This window comes from Hypomesus nipponensis, chromosome 18, assembly GCF_054491055.1.
Source record: "Hypomesus nipponensis isolate SF chromosome 18, ASM5449105v1, whole genome shotgun sequence".
NCBI classification, from domain to species: Eukaryota; Metazoa; Chordata; class Actinopteri; order Osmeriformes; family Osmeridae; genus Hypomesus; species Hypomesus nipponensis.
In genome coordinates, this window is record NC_140378.1 from 7293685 (window position 1) to 7316868 (window position 23184).

Genomic DNA, 23184 nt, shown 5'->3' on the forward strand with positions numbered 1-23184 from the left:
ACATTATGTTTAGATATATTTTCACTGTCCGACAAAAAAAGGCTTTCTGTGAGTTTTTGGTCATCATAGAGTTTAGAGGTTGATGTTTGAAAAGGCAGAGTTAAGGCGAGAATGCTCCAGCTCCAGACGGAGTCTGATTGGCTGGAGGAGGCTAACTCCATTTTGGAAACAGCTGTTTTCCCTTCATTGTTTCCCGACGTTGTTAAGAGTACCTTTCTCCCGCTCGCTTGCAAAGACTTTTAATAACCAACAGGCAAACACCGTTAAATTGCGCATTGGTTTCATGCAGTTGATCGGTTTTGAGTCGAGAAACTTAATTGGTGTTTTATACGTTGACATTCAATTGTAACAAGTGGATACGAGAGGAGAGCGATCCAAGGTTAGTCAATGATCGATGTATTTTTGTTTCAGTAACAATGTTGCAAGTAATGAAGAAAAAATTACAAGTCTGTTATGATTGTTCGCCTGGCATGTATAAAATGCGCTCGAATTGCGCATTGAAACGGACCGTGGTATTCCAAAAGAACACTGGATCTTAGTGTGAAATCTACTTCTGCCAATCAGTGTGGTGTGACGGAACAATTTCCACGATTTGATCAGTTTTTGGAACATTAAGCTTTTGCTGTACTAAACGCATTAAAAAAAGATGTTTACTCTCATAGATGACAGAACTGTCAAACTGCTTAACTAGTCATTTTACTACCATCGTATTAGTTATATTATGGTTTAATGCACAATACTCTAGACATCATATGACTACACTACAGTGTAATTGTCAGCTGTCATTGCTCCCTCATAGCTGTTTCATCGCAACCCTGTTTGACCACTACGTTATACCCTCGACAAACCATTTAAGCATGAAAACATTTGTCTCCCAAGCTTTTTTTGAGGACCTACAATGCATAAGATATTTAACGTTCTTGTAAAAACCCAGCTGTCTGAAATGTGTTCATCACTCCTCCAGTGTGAAGCTTCAGCCTTTGGCAGATCAACAATGATCCTGACCAGTACAGATACACCTGATTCAAATCAAGCCTGACTGTCTCTGAACTGAGTATTTTAACTGTGTATTCCAGATTACTCTATAGAGCAGCCATTGTTTCCATTGAGTGAATGCAAGTTAGACCATGTTGTCCATTCTGACCTGATTTGTGCTGTTGGGTTATCATTTGTGAAGTCACGCCAGTACGGTCTTATCTGCACTGCTGCACAAACACCATCCTCCCCTACTTCAGTTAAAGGGTTTCCTATCGGCTGTCCAGAGCTGGCAACAGTAACATGATTAGCAGTAGAACATTAGGCTCCCCATATCACTGTTTCAAGAGCCAATCTAAAGAGGGAGAGTGAGGGGAGAAAAAAAGTGTGTGTGTGTGGGTGTATTGGGGGAAGGGCATATGTGGAGCAGTAGGTACACATACACAGTTGTTTGTGGTCTGGTATTTCCAGAGGTCATCATAGCGTTCCTTTGGAAACCATGCCTTCTTGTCTTGAGTGTTGATACATTTCTCCTTGACATGCTTCAGATTCAGGTCACAGCTTCCTCGCAACATGGCAGAGCTGTTACACTAAGATTTGAGGCGTTTTTAACACTCTCCACGAGACTGGGCCTTTAGCTTTATCTAAATGACTTTGTTGGCTTTCTCCTGGAGTGCAATGCTTCCACAGCGATCCGGATTGCGTTTATCTGCGTTCTATTTCTGTCTTCAACCCTCTCTGTAATCACTGATGCTATGTGTGTATTGGTAGGCTGCGTTTGTTGCCCGTTCTACTACATTGACTTGCAGTAGTCGTTTGCTCGAGGACTTTTGCTGGGCTCTGTTTTGAGCTCCCTCACATGGTCCTGAGGAGTTGATGCCACTTCCTCTCAGTCTCTTGTGACCCAACTGGTAGAACGAAAACAGCACAACACAAAAGACATGATAGACTAGAAGGTCTAAGGAGATTGCTGGATGCTATTCTGAGCCTTCGGCTTGGGTCACATGAGTTTTGTGTTGGGGTCTGACTGTGATTGTTGGTGTTGATCAGTTATTTAAATCTAAGGGGATTTACATTTTTTGAAACTTAAGTAAAGCCAAGTAAAACATTTTGTGGGAAAGGCCAAACATTTTCTGACAAGTGGTGGGTTTAGTGTTGACTTTTATTTAATCTATCTACAACTGTCTCAAGAACCGTAGCCTTCACCTTAACCAGACAGTATCTGATTTGACCTCCCACAGGAATCTAAGGGCAACCCAACTGCCATCCATCCTTGGTTGTTTATCCCCTCTTTCATTCTATCTTTCAAACTTTGACTGCCTGCCAACCACCCTCCCAGCCTTTTGAATGACCCAGGCGGGAGCTCGTGGTTGGCCATGGCAACAAATCTACTTTTCATGATTAAACATGTGGGTTTAACGTGACACAGAGACTACACCCTCATACTTTGTAACATAAACCTGTACTCGTATAAAACAAACTGTGTATATACATAGAGTAGGGCTGGTGAGATGTAGATATTTTTGTGTAGATTTAAGCAGATACATGGTATTGACAGCAATGAATCTTTTTAAGCAACAGTCTTAAATAACTGTTTTTCCCATTCCATATGTGTTTCCTATATGTTCCACATTGCTGTCGAGTAGATTATAAAACAAACATCCCAGCGTTTGGGCCTAAACAGATGAAGCCATTAGTCCTCCACCATGCACATAATTCCTGTTCAACCACTTAGGCTTGACTATGTTCATTCCCACGTCGATTCCCTTTATTGAAGGAAATGGAATGTAGTAAAAGCCTCTGAACGATCGCTGTCCCTAATATTTCTTTGAAATTCAAGATCAGCCATTCGATAAAGACAGCAGCTTGTACAGTTCATATCTGTGTAGTGTACAGTGATACATCAAGCATGTCCATTGTCCTCTTCACTCTGGACCTTAGCAGGATAGTGGTTGTTTGTTGTGCTTTTTGGCTCCTGTCAACGGCTGCCTGTCGCTGTAATGAAGGCCTATGCTCCTTTTTTAAAGCTTGCTTATGGGAAATGTTTCAGAGCCTTCAATCCTCAACTCAGCAAATCGAATCACACAACGCCCACATCCTTTTAGACTTGTGGGGGAGAGGCGTGATGCAGCTGTGTGGGATTGCTGCATGGGCAGCCTCAGCAGACCCCTGTAGAGTCCCTCCCACAGCACGGAGGAATCCGTGTCGGAATCCCAACCCTGTTCACCAGTCCCCTTGAATCACCACGGAAGCAGAAGGATGGCGTTTGATCAGGTCTGTATGCCAGACGGGGTTGCGATGATCTTGGTTGGGTTGGCGCTGACATCTTGACGTTCTTCTTGGGGCCGTGGATGGCGTTGTGCAGCATGCAGCCTGTGTGAGATCATGAGGGGTGAGGGTATCGTGTTTGGCTTGCGTTGTGCTATTCCATGTGACAGGTGTTTCAAAAAGCGGCCTCCTAAGTTGACTCTGGGATTTAGGATAAGCAAAAGTGCTTCAGCTCAGTTCTTTATGAAGTCGCACACAAACTGGTGGTGCCTGTGATAGATTGGCTTATTTAACAACCATAATAAACATGCATGCATTCCTTCATCTTCTTCCCTCCCTCCTCTGTACACCCAGTAGAGCACTCTGGTGGTCCTGTTCAGCCTCCACTGTCTGGGTGTAAACAGGCCGACCCAACAACCCGTTCCTGGTCAAGTCTGATATTGTTATGTGTGTTGGCAGAAAGGAAGACAGGCAGCCGGGTCTGTAGGACCTGTCTATGACTGACTGCAGAGTAAAACCAGAGTCTATCTGCGAGACAGACCTCTAAATATTTCCAGTCCATCAACCTGGATCCGGGAAGAATTACGATCACCTCTTGTCCTTAGCGTGTGCCCTCGGTTCGCTTGACTTAACCATAAATTAGGGTTTCGCTTCAAATATACAACAGATTAAATGGTGTCAGTAAATGTTTGAAGAAGAACTGTGTGAGATGGAACATTATCCTTTAGCATTTTCCTGACACAAGACCGTGAAACATTAATTTATTGGATTACTAAATGTTACAATTAATTGGTTTAGGAGCATATCTGTATCTGAATTTATGATCAGGTTGATTAGTGGTTTACTCCATGTCCGGGGTTGGATGTCTCGTCTCTGACATTGTTCGTTCTCTGAACTCTGCATCACGAGGAAGCGTCATGCTACTTTGGTTGGAAACTGTGTGTCTGTGTGTTAGTAAATTTGGCTCCACAGCTTTGCATGTAATTTTAATCCTACTCTTCAGTATTCATTTTTTTTCTTTGTATTTGTAGATAAACGTGGTCTAAGAACAAACAGATGGCCTAACCTACGTGTGTCTTACAGAAGTCAGAGTTGTGAGGTCAGAGTTTGTTTTTGCACCTCAGTCAGCTCTGCTGAACCACCTGCCCCTGACTCAGTCATGAATGATGTGCAGCTGACTGGTCTTCACATACAGTACCAGACACACACACACACACACTTTCCCAGACACAGAGGGGATTTCCTTACCCTGAATGTTGGCATGTTGCTACAGTCTCCTCTTTCTCATGTGTCTCGACGAGTGGAGGGGGGTTGGAGGGTCATCGATTTACTTGTCTTTAATGCAGTCTGTAAAAGAAGATTGATTTCAGCTCATTTACAGACAAACCTCCTACTCAAAACATTGGTACCACAGCTGCTGTTACTGCCCTTAGGGATTTGTCACCTGACGTTGTCCCATATGGTCATGTTTGTGTCAGATACACCATTGTCATTTTAAATTGGTTTGTGTGCCACAGAGACTGAAATGACAACAAAGATGCAAACAAAAAGATGATAGTCTTGTATCATCTGGATATTTTAGGAAAATGCTGGTTGGGCAAATTCCTTACTATACCTAACATTATAAAGGCAATTTATTTTAGTTCTTAACATGTTCTTCACAGGTCCCCAGCTGTTGCTGTGATGTCTGTTTGAGCCAGTTTAACTTGTGTGGATCTTTTCATTTGAAGCTGGGATATTACTGTAATTTAGACCTTCCAGATATCAGGGAGTTGTCAAACCACTTCCTGTGGTGTTGAGTCATGTCAGTGGGTGAGGCCCTAATGATGTCATCCAACCGCAGCTGGCCACTGCCCGCTCTGGGAGGGGAGATGCCCAGACCTGGGATCAGTCAAGCCTCACCATAGTGTAACCATGACTTTAACCCTTGTGCTGCCTTCGGGTCACATGACCAAAAGGTTCATAACGAACCATCGTTGTGTTTACCCAATTTTACCCTATACAAAAGCAAATAAAAATAATTTTCTTTTCACCTTCGCAATGTGGGGGGTCTGAGACAGCCCAACGATTAAAAGAAAATGCTTCATTTTGTTTTAGTATGCGGTAAAGTTGTTGCAAACAACGGTGGGTCACAATGACTGATGGGTCAGAATGACCCGAGGAGAACACAAGGGTTAAAAGGGATTATTGCAAAACTGCCCCAAGGAACAGAGTCAAGGAAGGGGCTGAATCAGCCTTGTGTTCTGTGCCTGCCTTGTACCTCGGGATTGAAGAAGATGGTCCATCACACTGGATATCTTCCTGCTGCCAACACAGAATGATCTAAGATGAGATGCAAATGTCAATGGATGAGCATTGAGGGGTTTAGTCAGCTGTGAAGTGGAGCCACTTCTGCTTCTGTCTACCAGCATGATTCAGTCTGGAGGGTTTTTTGATTTCACATTAGCTTAGTAAGAGTAGGCCCATCTACTCCTTGTTTTATTCATCAGTCCACTGGCCCTCAACGGCGGTGGTTGAGAGCCTTATTGCAGATCCTTCAGAAGGTAATTTAAGATGTTATCACAGTTAAGTGATGTCATCCAAGCATTGTGTTTTCTCCCCAGTCTAAGAAGGAAAGAAAGATTGATTGGAGAGTCTAACCAGTGTATTTAACCCAAGGGAACAATCTGAGAGATTTACATATGAGAGTAACAGGGCCAATTGCAGCCCTGAGGTGTTGGAAAAACCCTGGTGACTAATTCTAAGTTAAGCTTGGCCAGCTTGCCTATTTCAGTGAGGGGAATGTTTGTCAGGACAAATGAAACTGCAATTGCTAGTTGGCTCGCAAGTTAAACACACCCCACCAAGGGAAATTAAATCTTCACACCCAGCTGGGGCCTCATAAAAAGAGGAAGGATATAAGGGGCACATACCCACCAGTGCTGAATAGACTTCACCTCATAAAAAAAAAAAAAAAATATATATATATTTGAAAGGGAGACCGGTGTAAAACAACAATGCCAAATCTTGAGGAGGAAATGCAACTCCCTCACCAGTGTTTTAAGTGAGCCGCTTGTCCGGTAGCTAGCAGCTGACATCATGTAAATGGTCAGTACCCACAGTCTCATTGATGTGGCTGTGTTCAGACTAGGGGAAGGATCTGAGGTGCTGGGGTCCGCTGCTCAATATGCAAAACGTATCTTTGGAAAGTCTTAATGGACGCCTGTCTGCGCACACAGGCTGCTGTCTGTAGGGCTGGCGTTGTGTACACACAGCAGCAGATGGCTAACCGGTTCTGATTATTTTGGTAAGCTGGAACACTTATAACCTTTCTATCTCTCTCCTGAATGCTTGTCTTGTGTGATACTTGTGAATGAAGCCGGTGGCACATGTTTCACTATGAGGGCTCTCCTCAGAATTGGAAAGCGTTCCCTTTTTTCAATAAGGAAGAGAGTAGAGACCAGTTTCCTATGCATGCTCTGTTGGTCTCATAGCCTGGCTTCCTCATATTGCTCAAGTCTGGCTGTTGCGACACCACTTATGAAAAGCCTCTTATGTCCTCACTGTTGCTATAACACATTACATGCTTGGGTGTAATTAGACAATTATTGAACGTTTAGCCAAGCCACTCAGCAAAATGAAAAGATTAGCATGTCATCCAAGCGAGAGGGGCCATGCAAGATGTGTTGTTGCTACAAGAGAGAGTGGGATTCAATCACACGGAGACTTCACTTCTCTGTCAATAACCGCTGTGAAATTAGTTGACCGACTTGAAATTGGATGGGGGAGGCAGCCTTAATGGATCTTGGAGAGGTCGACGAAGGCTTCTTTGTGCCGGTTATTGCAGATAATGTGAGTTTATTACACACAAATCACGCTCGACAGGGTCCAATGGGATGGCAGTGAGCCTCTCTCTTTAATGGCCCAGTGAAAGCACGACCGCTGACTCATCTTCCCTCCGTGAGTCTCCTGCGCTTTTCTTCCTCATGTCACCGTGAGCTGCTTCTCCATGTCGCCGTGCCCCGGCATCCATTCACCACACCAACCCTGGGACCAAGTCCAGGTTTGGGTGACTCCTCTCCATCAAGGCTCCATCTCAGTTGGCCTTCGGCTGGACGTGAAGCCAAGAGGATTCTGCCGAGAGATATTGTTGAGATATCTCGTGTGTGGACAGTGTGACGAGGTCCGTGTCAAGGATCTACTGCGTCGACTCTGGCAGAAGACTTGATGGTAAAGAGTATCAGTCACCCCGTTTACTGTTTGGAACAACACGCTCTTGTGGACAAGCAGCAGAATGAGCCCGACAGGAGGCTACACCAGGTTCATGTGATGACCTGAGCTGTCGGGATATCCCTCCTGAGGGTTGAGGGGGGTTATTGTCTGGAGTGGAAAGGCACACCTGGGACATTTTTCCTCTGGTGGGTGTTTGCAGCTGCAGCTGTGTCGGGTTTCCTTCCGTACACACTTTGCTCTTTCAGCACATAAGGAGCCCAGATTTATTAAGTGGGCCACTGGCTGAGCAAAGGAGTTTCTATTGTGACTTGCTACTTCTCTGCAGCCTAACTTAACTGAATTGAGGTCCTGTGCCTGATCTCTTGTACAACTGCAAACTAGAGGTTGGACATCATGCTCCAAGAGGTCATTACTTTTCATTGAAGCGAGGCCTATGTCTAGCTCGTATGTTCACTGATGCTTTAAAATGGCATCAGTAAACATGGTCACCAGACCATGATAGAGATCTTTTTGTAAGAGAACATTCTAGAAGGAAGAAAATATGCCTCTATGCAGGTCACTTTACATTATTCAAATGCCTTTGGTTTTGGTTGCATGAACGCCAGGCTTATTGGCTCACGTGCAGTCAGTGGCTGAAAACACACCCACGACCAAAACCAACATCTGTTCTGTGGGTTGAGATGAAATGATCGGGATAAGGAAGACGAGAGGCAACAATGTTACTAAATGCTGCCAGAGTGCGACCTGGATATACATGGGTGAGACATAGCACAGGGGCCCTCCATGGAAACCCACTAATGATCTCATGGCCTGGCTTATCCTCACATGTGTGGGCAAGTCGGCTGAAGAGGCCTAATTAAACAACACACTGGCAATTAGTCAGGACTCGATACGCTGTTGTTAGGCACCGGATAACAACTGGTCTGTCAGAGCAGACGGTGGAGCCACACAGCCCTCCTACACTCCCATGCCTTGTTTGGTTATCACTGTTGACCAGCGGCCATGTTCAAACTGAATGTCAGTCTGGGGACATAGGCAGTGCTGCTGGTTACAGCTCACCTTGCTTTCACTTGTTCAACCTTTTGGATGTTTCAAGCCCTGTTCAGCAGAGGTGGACTTGGGAGTTGGTCCAATGCCATGGAGGAGGACGTACTGTACTGCTGATGGTGTTGGGTCTGCTGGAAAATGTAAGTGTGGATGTGGAACGCTTGTGTGGTCTGTGGAAGGAGTTCCAGGTGTTTTCTGGACAGGAACTCGCAGGCTAAGACGACAGCCATTGTGACATTTCACGGGAGGGCCTGTTCATGCTGCCTGTCTGTGTGTCCCACAGGTCTGTCTGCCTGTCTGTCTGTCTGTGTGTCCCACAGGTCTGTCTGTCTATCTGCCTGCCATTTCATCTCTCTGCACCATCTCCAGCATAGCACCAACACAGCTGCCCCCCTTACTACCTGGCCCAGGGCATTTCCTGTCTGGCATTGTGCTCTCATTCAGAGAACACAATACTGGGACCTTTGACTGATAGCTGTGGAATGTGATGTGAGGGGAAGTTCTTGGGAAGTAGCCGGCCCTGGGTCACCATTCCACTGCTGTTGCATGCCTGGGAGAGACAGCCTGCCAACTTTCTCTCGTTCCACCTTCGAGTGATTTCCTCTGGTTTCGGCATTGAGTCTATCTGTCGGTAAAGTACTAACTGGGTTTTCTGCAGTGGGTTAACTGGGTTATGTGTGGCTGTATGGGCATGACCCTGCCATTGAGGGATTTGTCATGCTCTACATTGGAGACGTAGACTTTATCAAAAGGAAATGGAAAGGTTTTAGGTACGGTGTGTTGTTGTAACGCACGCACACAACACACACACACTCTTATGGTCGAGTGCAAAGGCCTATGTAATCATCCACACCAAAGACAAGAACAGAAAATGACAGTTTTTCCTGATCTGTTGGTCACAGCATGACGTTGGTCCTACTTTTAAAATGCAGCAGATTCTCTCTCTTTCTGGAGCAGCCCTCCTTTTGGTTTTCTCCCTCCCCTGTTTGTTTTCTCTGAGGAACCACCAGCTGTATGCTGTTTCTGTTTCGCTGGCTGGCAGGATCCATGACCCATTTAAATATGGACTGTGGAGAGAAGTGAAGAGAAGACAGAGGCTGGATGAATAGCTAATGGGAGCTTGAAACCCTCTTTTCCGGTGCTGTTGGCTGTGCCCTGGCTGTCATCTAAATGTCCACAGCGCACACACTTTAGTTCCCTCTGATCAATCCCACGCACTCTGGGCTAGACTGGGCCCTTTCAGGCTGGCCTGCGGTGTCAGTCGTTTCTGGACAGGCCAAGTGCTGGTGGAAGAGGGATGTGACGCAAGTGAAGTTCTGGCGAGGGGGGGGGGGGGGGGCTTTGAGCAGTCGCAGATTAATGCGTTTTTGTTTTGCAGTGGTAATGAGGACAGTAAATTAGCACAGACGCCAGCTCCATTAGCTGATGCACATAAATAGAAATGGCAATTATAAATTCCTACTGTGCCAGTGGAAACCTACCACATCTCTGTATTCCATTGTTTAGTTTGGTATGATTTGTTGCTCAACATCGATGTTCAGTATGCGTGTTAAGTCGTTTGCGTCATGTGCTCGTCCCTGGTTTCAGGTGTGATGAGAGCTCTGGTCATGGGGAGATGATGGACGTGGAGACGTCGTACTCGGACTTCATCAGCTGTGATCGCACCGGCCGCAGGAATGCAGTACCTGACATTGCCGGACAGGAGGCTGGAGTGAGCGCCACGGAACTAACCAAAGACATGGCAGAGATGGACCTGAAGGCTGGCGCAGGTTAGCCTCTTCAACACACACATACACACACCACAACTGTTACCCCCTTTGTCCCTCCTGTCTCTTTCTGTTGACTTAAATGCACACCCTAGCGCTTGATTGCTCCTCATAACAATTTAATCCCCCAAAGAGCAAATGGAAAAACCTCAATATTAGTATGATGCGCTGGAAGGAAGTGCGGTATTTTTTTTTTTTTTTTTCATTCCTCAGCGTTCTTGTCACTTTCTCTGACTTCTGTCTGATTTACAGCCTCTGAGAGGCAAGCCAACCCTCTCAGCTTCTATTATATTAAGTGCACTCAGCGTGTGTGTGTGTGTGTGTGTACGCACAGCTGTGTGTTAGTGATGACCTATCAATGTGTTTCAGAGGGGCAGCCTGGGCCCTCCCCGGCCCCCGAGGGAGAGAGCTCTGCCAGCCAAGACGCCCAGGGGAACGGGGACCCGTCCTAAACCCTCGGCACGGAGGAGGGGGAGATGGAGCAGGGAGAGAGAGAGAGGAGAGGATCTTTGTTGTCTTATACGGATGCCTTCTCCTCTCCCAGCCCATTCTGAGTCAGAAGCAAGGCCCTCTCCCCTCACTGTGGCCCAGCCAGCGTCCTGCTGACAGCCCACATGCATGCCTCTCTTTAACCAGATACACGGGGGACTAAAGATGACGGAACTCTAGCGGAACTGATTGCGGAAGAGGTGCCGTTACTGCTGCGGTGCGGTTATGGATGGAAGGATAGATTGTTTTTCCCCAATACTCTGTGAGAAAGCACAGATCTCCAGATTCATGTCACTGGAGATGAACTGATTGAATACAACACATTTAGACCATGTTGTGGCATCTCGTCCCATATCTAATATAGACCGCCATAACGAGGAGCTGTACTGAATGCATAATCCTTTTTGTTTGTCCTTTCTTTTTGAGCATGGTGACCTGCTCATCATTTATCGTTTCCTCTTGACCTTTTCCTTTACAGTAACATGTAGTTAGCAGGTATAATGTACTGTAGGGAGATCATATTTATTTAAAGTGTAAAACCTTTGTATAAGGAACTTCTTTGTGTAATAAAACACATGAATCTATTCCAACCGTTGTGTTTTTGCCACATGATATGCAAGTGCTCAGTGAAATCAGTCAACTACCGAGATCAATCAAATACAGAGATGCGTCTATTGGCTTGAAAATACAAAATGGAAACGTAAAAAGGGGTTGCAGACTGATGTAACTGTCCAGGCAGTCATGACCAATAGAGGTATAAAGTTGAGTGCTTGCAGTACCATAAATATTATTGAATGTAGCCTGTGTGTACATTTGACTGGTCACAGGAAGTCACTGTTTACATTTAGACCCAGAGCGGTCTTGGGTTCCCATTAACAGGATGAAGGAGAATAGTAGGCATATTGTTTAGCAAAACTGCGTTCAATTTAACTAATGCTTTAAGTGCAAGCCCATCGCCTGTTTGTGTGCTTAACATAAAACCTAATGAGGTTCATCATGTTTAAGCCGTTTCCCCGGCGTTTATGAAGAAAAGGAAAATGGTCAAAGATGCAAAAGTATTTTATTGTTTTGATTTGCTTATGTGCCATTCTCTCTGTCACAAAAGGAGTACAAAAGTATGGTTTTCTGTTAGTAAAATGCAAAATGAGAAATAATATAAAATCACAATTCGGATAGTACTGTTTAAATTTGAGATCCTCTTTAGAATAAAATATCTTTGACATTGTCATTCCAAACTGTGGGACCGATTCAGTAGGCATCACTGTTAACATGATAATAGTGCGCCACCTACTGTTCACAGTACTACATTTGGTATCGTGCTGTTTCACCTGATCCATCCCCCATTTCAAATGTAAACAGTTCATCTTTCCTCCTGGAGACAACAAGAACTGGGGATTAAATGATAGGTTCATAGATACAGATAACCTTTTAAATTCCAGTGGCAATAATCCCTATGAATATAATATAATACATTTCTTGCATCATAGATGCTAAGTGCTCGTCCTTCCCTGCACTGCAGTTTGATCACAGTGACCATAACATTTAGATTAGGGATCAAGACGTTTTTGTAAATTAAAAAAAGGATCAAATTCGCCTGAACTTTTCTAATAGTAAAAGTTCTAATATGAGGGTAATTTGTTGAATAAACTGTACATACGGGCGCTATTCAGATTATTTAGGAAGAACTTATTGAAGCTACTGCTTCTCTGTGCGTCCAACACAACTTAATCAAAACACAGTCTGCATTTGCTCCACCACAACAACCATTACATTTGTTTCACAATACTATAATACTGTGTGTACTGGAGTATATACAGACAGACATTGTGTTGTTGCCGGTGGGAGTGGTAGGGGGTTTAAGTGGTTTGTTTCTTGTTGTTTGTTCCATTCTCTTCATTGATTCCTTCAAAATGCGGTGTCTTTCACCATGCCGTAGGCCTCGTGCAGCTTGTTGACCAGCTCCTTCTTTTCCTTCTCAGGCAGGAAGCTGGACTTTGCTGAGTTGATGTTCTACAGGACAGAACACGACACAGCTTGAGTACACACTGTGCGCACACTGAATAGCTGGGAATGTGAAGTGGTTCAACTTGATCTCATTTGAATTGAAGACATTTACTCAAATGTAATTGACTGGGCGTCACTGGGCGTGGGGGTGTTTTGGTCTCACCAGTTCTTTGAATTCCTGTTCGGTGAATCCCATGTACTTCTGCACTGTGACATAGTCATGTTCCAGGGTGGAGTTGAAGATCAATGGATCATCTGTGTTCAGAGAGATGTTGGCCTTATCTTTCCTGAACCTGCAAACACAAAGAAACCACCTTTTTAATTTAGAAGGTATGAAACAAACCTTTTAGATGTATGCACTGTATGTGTCACGTTAAGTTCAATAAAAGTAATCATTGGCACGTGATCATTCACCTGATGATAGGATGTTTGGTGAAGTCAGGGTCGCAAGCTCCTGTCAGTTTACTGGATATGGGACACGTCTGAAAGCACACATGAAGCGACCATGAGAGTACACTACAGACCCATCTCATAGTGATGTGAGCTCCCTTACAATGATCAGGTTCTAGATCTAGTGCTGCAGGTCATGTCATCTCCACAGACAGGGACACAAAAGAGACTGTTGCAATGGTTTTTTGAACAGATGAAATGTGAATTCTCTCCACTAGAGGTCAGTGTAGTACATTAAACAAACTTCAACATGATCTGAAATAATGAATATCTAATTACATCCTGAAGCAGGGCAGCAGATTTGATGGGTTTTTAGTTTGTGGTGAGAAATATAATATAGACTTCTGTTTCTACACAATGTCCTCAGTTAAAATAAATAATGCAGAAACACATACGCAATAATCTAATTTACAAACCACACCTCAAAGTGCATGTTCTGGTCCAGGAGCTGTTTGTACAAGCCTTCGTCCTGACTGGTGTTGTAGCCATGCCCAATCCGCTCAGCCTTCAAAACTTCTACAGCCTGAGGGCAAACAGCAGATTGATATTCTGTATATTGCTTATGCACCATCCATATGCCACTTAGGATAAAAGTTGAATGTATGAGCTATAAATGCAAAATGTATCATGCACAAGGCTAAAGCCAAAATTCTCCCATGAAAGTGCTAAACATGAAAAACAAGACACACACTGTATTAGATTGCATAGTTGGTTGCCACATGATCGATGGCTGCTTTCAGGAAAGGCATTCCAGGGAGCATTCCAGGGAGCAAATTATACTTCACAATGTAATCTGTCCATGATGTTTTGTCTCCATAAATAAATTATAGATGCCATACAGGATTCATGTAGCCTGGCTGCCAGCCCAATATAGCCCCGCCCACAAAAACATTTGGTCGGGAAGTTGGGTCTGGGGAAGCTCGATTGGGGAAAAACTATATCCGAACAGGAGCTGTTCAGACCAATGAAATTGTCAGGGCGGGCTTCATACGATGATGGACAGATGATCAACAGTAACGTAATCAACCACATCACCAAAGAGCGCTTCGGTTGAATTTGTTTTTCAACAAACAACATATTACATCGCTCTGATTGGATGTAGGTCTATCCAATTGAGCAAAGAGGCATTTGTTTTACGAGTTCGGTTGAAACACTCCCCATACTCACAGCCCAACGGAGAGTTCTTAGACTCATATTCTGACTATAATTATGAGTATGACAACGTCAGTCTAGGATTCATGTTCTTGAATGATTAATCCTATGTTATTTTTGGTTGTTGGTTACAAATACTGGTTTTTAATATTTTTCCCTTTATTAATGAGGGAGGGAAGCTGACCTCTTTGACGACTGAGGATGGTCCCACTTCTCCTGCATGAACAGTCCTGTGGATCCCACAGCGCTCTGCTTCCTGTGAACAACACAGGGAACAACAGCATCACCAACACACACACGCCACCCATCTGGCTTTCACATCAGTCAGCACTCCCCACCAGAGCAGCCTCTCATTGTCTCCAACAGAAAGTCATGTAACACAGGTGATGAGAACAATACACAGCATGCCGTGAGTACATCCGGTGTCTGGTGTCAAGAATGCAAGTGTGTCTGATGAACATAATCTCTCAATCCTTTTAAATCTGTCAATGTTTTTTATCCTAGCAGAACCAGCATGGCTTCTCTGGAATATGTGAGCATGAGATCATGTCTAAATGTCCACTGTAAACATAACTAGTGTCCCTGTACTCCCATTTTAGACTTTGCCCTTTGTCACACTAATGATTGAAACAGATGTTATAACCATGACAACATGTACTATATTATGGTACAAACATCTTCAATCCTTGAATCATTCCCACTGTTGTTTTTCTTAGTGAACAACAGTGTACTACTCAGAATGGGTCACATGGCCTTGTCAGATGCTATCTAATGAATGCACAAGTGTTTAGATATATCTGGAATAAACCATGAGTAAGACAGTGTTCCCTTTCACAGCTCAATAAACTTGGGTTTCCTAACATCTGTCAACTTCTGGGTGGCTTGATTCAACATTTATGTAACACTAATTTGTACTCAATAAATACCGTTGACATGTAGTAAATAAAGCACCTCATAGAGCTCTGTCATCATTGAGTTCAGTGTTCCCTTGTTGGTAACATCTTGGTCGTGGTATTTGTGACCTTCTGAACTGCGTGGTGTATTTGTGACCGTCACCACTGCATAGTAAATGACTGACGATGATAAGACATACATTTGTGAGTCAACCTACAGTGAGTCTTTAATGGCCTCTGTTCTGCAATAGGCCTAATAAACACTGACTGTACTTTGACTTTGTTATCAGAAACCCCAGAGTCATACTTGAAGAATCTTTCAAGTATGTACAACTCACATTAACAAAGCACATGTCACTCCACCCCACTTGACGTGTTCAGCAAATGGAAGTCAGATTACTCTAACACCGGGAGCTAGAGACTATGATATTACATTAAATTAGATGAAAAACAGACAACAATTTTCAGTCCAGTGTTCCCAACAGATCTATTTTCTGTCTTGGGTACATACAAGAAATATGGGCTTTACTGAGTACTCCTTAGAATATCTGTTCCACCCAGGCTCATGCTCACATTTCTCACTCTAGGAATGTAGTAACCCTTTGGAACCTCCATACTTGCTCTGGTTTCATCACTCACATGTGGTATCAGTCAAGTGAAGGGCCACAGTATGTTGAAGTTGGGTGTAAGAGGTTAGAGGCTGTAGGTTACCTCGAAGGCCATCCGGTGGCCTGGGTAGGCCTCACAGTTGAGAGATTCATCTCCTGCCAGGTCTATGGCCACCACTCCCTCATTACGATACTTCTTACACAGCTCAAACACCTCCATGGACCAGTCTGCAAAAGAAACACACAATTCGGTGAAAATAGCAACCATAACATAACTTTGCTTTGGCTGTACAGAAAGAAGTAATTTAAAACCAAATGATTGATAAAATGTCTGAAGGACACATTTGACTTGAGAGACCATGGTCACTATAATAGATAATGAGTGTGCTTTTGCAATTGGTCATCCAGTGATACAGCACAGTACTACACATGAACACACGTACATAGGAGCCCATTCTACTGCCTGCATGGTGATTAACAAGTATAGTTTCATAAAGGATAGAAAGGTTCCCAAACAGTCCTGCCCAAATCCTTCAAATTGGTCCAGTAGTTTGGTAGGAAATAGACACTGCTACGTGCCAATAACAGGCTGATAGTAGTTGGGAGTAAGTGCTATGTGCTTCTGAGTGGAAGCTGCAGGCCCAGCATCCCGCTACCAGCAACAGTAAAGGCGACTCCTATGTGGAAGTGTAGAGCCTACTCCAGACTGGGAACAGTGCATTTACTTGGCATGTGGCGCATGCAGCACAGAATGGACCTGGCTTTGATATTGAAGGCCTTTTCCCCTTCACTGAGGCCCTGGTTGACCAGGTGCACCACCTCGTCTGGGCTCACGTCACCCCTGGAGCAGGCACAGGGGGGTGGGAGGGGGGAGGGGGCACAGAGGTTTAGAGGATGGCACGTTATCTTCACAGCATGTGAATATGTTCATAAAATGTGTTGAAAATTTTATTTTGATACATGTCAACTAGTAGTGTCAATATTGTCTATATATCTGTAAGGTACAGTGTACAGTGTATCTTCTAAACACACAAAAACCTACTCTTTCTGGTTCCACTGGATGGGGTCCACTTTAGAGTTGGCCAGCAGGTGTGGGCTGTATCGGACCTCCACGTAGATCACGCCTTCTTTGGCCTTGTCCTCCACAAACTCATAGGCTATCCTCTTGATGGCTTCTCTGTCTCCCCTGACCAGGAAATTCAACAGCATGTATTGGGTAATCCTGCTCATCTACCACTGCATCTTGAGACTCCACTTTTATTTCTTTAATTGTGCTATAAGATCACAGTACGGATTCACATAAACCTAAAGTATTAACCAAAAGGGATATTCAAAACTTCAATTCAGTTAGGCTGGCTAGCCTCTAAACCATGTCCTACTTCTAAGGCTTTTTAGGCTTGACAACATCACAACATGGTAAATACCACTTCCAGCATTTATACTAGACGTGAATGCTAGTTAGAGCCCTGAATGCCTGTCCTATCCACCAACCACACTCATCCTCCCCTCTCTCATCCTACCCTCCCCTCTGTCATCCTCCCCTCTCTCATTCTACCCTCGCCTCCATCATCCTCCCATCTCTCATTCTACCCTCGCCTCCATCATCCTCCCATCTCTCATTCTACCCTCGCCTCCATCATCCTCCCCTCTCTCATTCTACCCTCGCCTCCATCATCCTCCCATCTCTCATTCTACCCTCGCCTCCATCATCCTCCCATCTCTCATTCTACCCTCGCCTCCATCATCCTCCCCTCTCTCATTCTACCCTCGCCTCCATCATCCTCCCATCTCTCATTCTACCCTCGCCTCCATCATCCTCCCATCTCTCATCCTACCCCCAACACTATGTTCATCCACCAACTCACAACAATCCTGCATGAACCAAACGCAGCTAGAAAGTTCCCTGTGTTGTTGCAGGGGAGGCTATGGATGCAAACAAGGCCTTTCAAGGGCCTCGATAAAGAACGCTTAATTCTACAGTAACTGCCAGCTGCTGCCAGACATGACAAGCCAGTGAAGTACTTCTATGATGGGCTGCAGCTAAACTGGCAAGGGGCAAAAAACACATTGTTTATCAGGTAATGTTCATATAGAAGGGGGACAAGCCCCATCCTGACGGTCTCTGTTGCAATATCTGACAGGACACACCTACTGTATGACTGCAGTATGACTGTAACAAGCAGTTCCTCTACAGTGCATGATGAAACTTGTCTCGACTAGACATCATGACACAACCTGTTACAGAAAAGCTTGCAGTGTGGAATGACTGAGGATAAGATCATCCAGCTTCAGCAGAAGATCTGCCGTTGCCATCATTGCCTGACCGGTGCGCTTCTCTGACCAAACTGACCTTTGACCCTTCCCTAAAAGCATGTCAACGTTGGTTTTACATGGTGCAGCTCCCACTTACGCAATGACGTGCATATACTCGTTGAACTTTTCCAGAAACTCTTTGAACTCTTTGACAGGCTCGTGAACCACACATCGGTGTGTCATGCCCTCTACTGTGGACGCAGGCAGGGAGATCCCTCGACGCCTGCAGTGGGAGATAAGATGTCAGTTAGTTTACTTTGCTTTTCTACAATATTCCAACTGTTCCAGGAGACCAAAGGCCAGTCGCCCAAAACGAAGCCCTTTTTGCATGAACAATCATCTCTTTACAATTAGTGACAACCTGTGAAACCATATTCTAGTATATACTTTAACAAGGATGTTCGAGTTCAGAGTAAGGTTGAAGCTAAAATGCTGCAATAGCACTGTTCTAAAGCTACAGATAAAAATTTAAATTGACCATTAAATCCAAATCAGAAAGTCAGTTCCATACTGTTTCAACATACTCAGCCACATCAAGGATGGTTTGCACTCTGATGGCTCCATCGAGGTGCACGTGAAGCTCAACCTGTGGGGGAGAGACACAGCACAATGACAGCCATACCGAACAATTACAGACGACCCTTGACCTCAATCCCACAGATTTGACTTTGACATTGAGATTTGCAACCGGACAGAATGTTGTTATATGACAGTGCAGCCACCTCAGTGTGTCTGTTTGAAGTTTCTGGACTGGTGGTGCAATGTGTTGGCCATGGCTACATCTCGAATGCGGTCCGCATGACTAGGCATAAAGCAAGCGATGAAAAGGCCAGGGATGCCAGAGAAGGTTCAAAAGAGAGCAAGTGCTGTCGCCCTTATTCCAATTCAGAGAGCCGTGAGTTATACTGACAGATGAAAGTGCTAAATCTTGCCAGCTCGTCTCCAATAGCTGAGACCAGCCAGCCTGCCTGCCTTTGGTTATCCAAGCCTCTCTTTCAACCGTTAACTTATCCACTATCCCGCAAATAGAAAACACACACATCTCTCAGTTTTGGTCATCTGAACCACATGATATGTAAAAGATCAACAAAAGAGTAACAAAATAGCTTGATAAAAAGATCTTATTGTGCATGGTCTATGTGCTGTGTAACATTGAATCCCTATTACGATAGAAGCCGAACTGTCCCTGACCATGTTCCCAGAACGTGGTAATTGTCTGGGCAATAATGCTAACTCAAGTTAAGCCTAGCTTAGGAAGGACATAACGTACTGTAATCAAGGTGACAAACAACCCTTTAAATGAACAATAGCCTATGATGAAACCAGAGACAACAGCTGCTTGAGGCTTTCCTGCAGGATATTATATGTCAAGGTTACTTGCCTCACATGTAACCCATTGATATAATCGTGTTATTTACTGCGTGTAATCAACTGAAGGAATGTGATGTTTTTGTACTATAACTTTTACAACCCCGCAACATGTATCTCCCATACTTGAGTAATGATTGTGTGCGGACCACATCTGTGTGTTTCTGCAGCAGGAGCAGTACAGACCGGAAACAGGAAGCCATTTATCATCTCATGAAAATCAGACAGAGTGAAATAAGAGAGCGAGAGTCAAACACAAGATATAGTTAAGTATGTATAAACAAGAACCTCCCAGTCCTTTCTCTGACAGTCTGGATCGGTTTGTATAAGAACTGACACTAATACAGTCACCAAATGCTGACTGAAATCACTACTTCTGCAGCATCATCTTTAGCTCTTGGCCGAGTAGTCCAAAGTTCATTTGTCAGCAAACACTTTGCAAGCTACAGGCTCACTCACATGACTGTAAGATAACTTCTTCATTTTCTACCATGTGAATGGGTAGAAACCACGGGTATGTGCTTGGCAGGGAATTGGAATGGAATTGTTTTGTGAAACATCTTACATGTACTCACTAACGTAATTCTCCTAGACAAGGTTTGGCGGTTAGTTGGTTCTAATGGAAATAATTCAGCTGTTGTTTAAGTTTCTAAAATGCCTGAAACAAGCAAACTTTCTCAGACTCGCAAATATCCGAGAGATCATAGATGAGCATCACGGCTCTGCAGAACATCAGATGAGACACAGCTTGGCTGCGTGTCCACTACAGCGGAGCGGGCGACGCGTCGGCTTCAAATTCATTGTCAATGAAACCGGGCATTGACGCCCGCATAGGGCATTTGTGGGAGCTTCCACGCCCGGTTTCATTGTAAATTAATTGGAAGCCGACGCGCCGCCCGCTCCGCTGGACACGCAGCTTTACTGCTTTACTTTCTCATTCGTCTTCAGTACAGTACCTGTGTGAAAAATAAGACATCTCATCCTCGGTAACTGTTTATAATGTCTTCTAACTGAGCCAGAGATATATGTACCCAATCACTGGGATTTGTTTGAATATGAATTACACATAGGAACCTTTTTAACAATGGAATCCGTTCTGTTGTTCATTGAAGTAATATTTTCTTTCAATTAAACAACCCGTGCCAGGGAATGTCTTTTGGTGTGTAACTGACTGTGGCTGCAAATGGAGAATCCGTAAATTTTTGATGAAGAGATTACCTTCTGAGTCAATGTCAAGGCTGACCATCTCTGTTTTCCGATCCCTCTCGCAAAGTCATTGTCAGTGTAATGCAATAAACAGAACCGTGTGTGACATTCTTACACAGACACACACAAGCACACCGCACATACCACACACACACACACACACACACACACACACACACACACACACACACACACACACACACACACACACACACACACACACACACTGACACACACACTACCATTACTTCTCCTTTATCAGTGATCAGCTTGAAGGCATGCATATTAACACATGGTTGCTATGACTCCAAAGGGCACTATATTTCTGAGGAGCTTGAGCGAGCAGTGAGGGAAAGAAGCTGACACGAGAGTTTCTGCCTTGTCCCTGCCTTCCAAACGGAAGCCTTTGTGCCTGAACTGCATAAGATGGATTACACAACTGTATCTGTCAAGTTATTTAGACTGTCCAGGTTACAGTTAGACCTACATTTAAAGCACATCCTTTGACTAAAGACATCATTCTATAGGAAACAGCTATCCAAATAACTCAAGGTTATGGTTTCCTGTCCATACAGTATGCTTGAAGATATGTTGGACAGGCTCTGGCAACGTGACTCTCGATCCCCATATACCAATCCAGGTAGGCCTACACCAATACAATCTCTTCTGACTAAATAGATTCCTAGAGCGTTTTTGGCTCAAATATGGTTGGTCTGGATAGTACACTTATCGCACATTTTTGCACATCAAATAACTGAGGTCCAATTAAAGGGGATGGTCTCAAAGTGAATCCTGCCGCTGTTCATATTATGTAAGACATAACTGGGCCTACTTAGGCCTACTGTAAGGAATTACCCAATAGCAGCATTGAGACATGTATATACCCAACCTTGCATGTTTGATACGAATAACCTAATTAAAATAAAATACATAAAACATAATAGGTCTATTTTGACTAGGAATAAACGGACTAGTAAAACAATTTTAGCATCACTAAACATGTTTTGATGAATACAGGTGATGACATGTAATCTACTATAGTTTGCCTTCTTACATGTCTGATTGTCTTTCACCCATATAACCCATATTTCACCCATATTGCATTATGTAGGGGAGTGACCGTTTTTAAAAACGAAACCACACTACATTCGCTCTAGGATATAACCCTATACCACTTTTTAAATAAAATAGAAGAATTCTAATGCATTTCAATTCAAGTCAAAGTGTTATATTTTTGTAATAACCTGTGTTGCCAATAACTCGGTACGTGTGAAGTAGGCTATCCAATATATTTGCTTTATAGCCTATAATTCATATATGTCTCACTTTGCTGGACAGAATGATAGGCTATGAACGGAGTACCATTCAAATAAATACAACTTACCTTTGGCTTGTTGAATGCTACTTGATCTATGAAATGTTCTGCCATAGTGAAAGCGCAGTACTGACGGCCAGTGCTTCTGTTGCGAACACAAAACGACTTCAAGCTTTTCCCGGTGAAGCCCCGACGGTCTAACCCAATCCTTGCTCGCGGTGTCATTATATACATGATTTGAGCGAGCGGCACTAGCCGCGCCCTTGGTCCAACCCACAGCATAATTTCACTTGCACCTGTAACACGAGTTTCGGTCACAAAACAAAATAAAAACGGGCTCCTGAATCATTGTAATTTTGCCTTTACGGTACACCATTAGAACTGCCTGGGGAATACAGGATTAGACGGGCTCGCTGTCACCAGCACCAGTTAAGCTTTGTTGCCATATGCTGAGAGGTTTAGCAATTCACTAATAAGGTCTGTTCAAGTCCACGTTATGGTTATGAGAGCGGTGTTAAAATAGTAGGCCTACATCCTTCAATGTGGGACTTGTAGTAGACCTGTAGAGTTTTGGCCATCCATACGGTTCTCATTTAGGCTAGAAGTGACATTGCTTTAATTGTATTGAAAAGGTCATAGAGCATGCAACCATTTACAAATAGTTCAACAAAGTATGGTATATTATAGCCTAGGCTACATATGTTACTCAGTATAATACCTTATCATTCACTTTTTCCCCTGCGCATAGCCAGGTCTTGGGTTTCTTTCCCAGTCTCAGGTGTGCCGGTGTATAGTTGCTGCACTACTCGGTTTCTCCCCTGGATCGTCACTGTGTCGATGCCCTGCCACCCATGTCGCCTACACCTGGACCTGCCTACAAGAAAGCATGCTATTGTTCTGTCTACACATTTTCTGTATGACAATTTTTACAAGCTAACTTGAACTTGGTGGCAAATGTTGTGATTAATCAAACCTATAAAAATAATTAATGTAAAAGGAAATAATAATTGAAGTTGTTGGGATATACATTAAGTGTCTGTCTGCACACTCAGGTGCATAGATAGTACTTTTCTAACATTTGGAATATCTCCATGACCACTAGATGTCCTCCAGGTCAC

At 43.9% G+C, this 23184-nt stretch overlaps 2 protein-coding genes across 6 annotated transcripts; one reads left to right on the forward strand and one right to left on the reverse strand.

Moving 5' to 3' along the window:
* The first annotated feature begins 140 nt into the window (after positions 1-140).
* pkig (protein kinase (cAMP-dependent, catalytic) inhibitor gamma) lies at positions 141-11341 on the forward strand. Of its 3 annotated transcripts, none has more exons than XM_084679305.1 (3): positions 141-379; positions 10090-10271; positions 10638-11341. In XM_084679305.1, exons 2-3 carry the CDS (start codon positions 10118-10120, stop codon positions 10718-10720), a joined length of 237 nt encoding a protein of 78 aa, XP_084535431.1. In that variant the 5' UTR covers positions 141-379; positions 10090-10117; the 3' UTR covers positions 10721-11341. The 3 variants fall into 3 exon arrangements, with proteins under 3 accessions (XP_084535431.1, XP_084535433.1, XP_084535434.1); XM_084679307.1 differs by lacking the exon at positions 141-379 and adding an exon at positions 3087-3249; XM_084679308.1 differs by lacking the exon at positions 141-379 and adding an exon at positions 6267-6529.
* A 459-nt stretch (positions 11342-11800) lies between these two features.
* ada (adenosine deaminase) lies at positions 11801-22348 on the reverse strand. Of its 3 annotated transcripts, none has more exons than XM_084679301.1 (11): positions 22136-22348; positions 18702-18763; positions 18275-18400; positions 16907-17050; positions 16590-16705; positions 15968-16092; positions 14548-14619; positions 13633-13734; positions 13176-13243; positions 12925-13054; positions 11801-12767 (listed from the first exon to the last, which is right to left on the reverse strand). In XM_084679301.1, the coding sequence occupies exons 1-11, from the start codon at positions 22346-22348 to the stop codon at positions 12663-12665; spliced, it is 1263 nt and encodes a 420-aa protein (XP_084535427.1). In that variant the 3' UTR covers positions 11801-12662. The 3 variants fall into 3 exon arrangements, with proteins under 3 accessions (XP_084535427.1, XP_084535429.1, XP_084535428.1); XM_084679303.1 differs by having other exon boundaries at positions 18689-18763; positions 22136-22268; XM_084679302.1 differs by lacking the exon at positions 22136-22348 and adding an exon at positions 20502-20536 and having other exon boundaries at positions 18689-18763.
* Between the last annotated feature and the right edge of the window lie 836 nt (positions 22349-23184).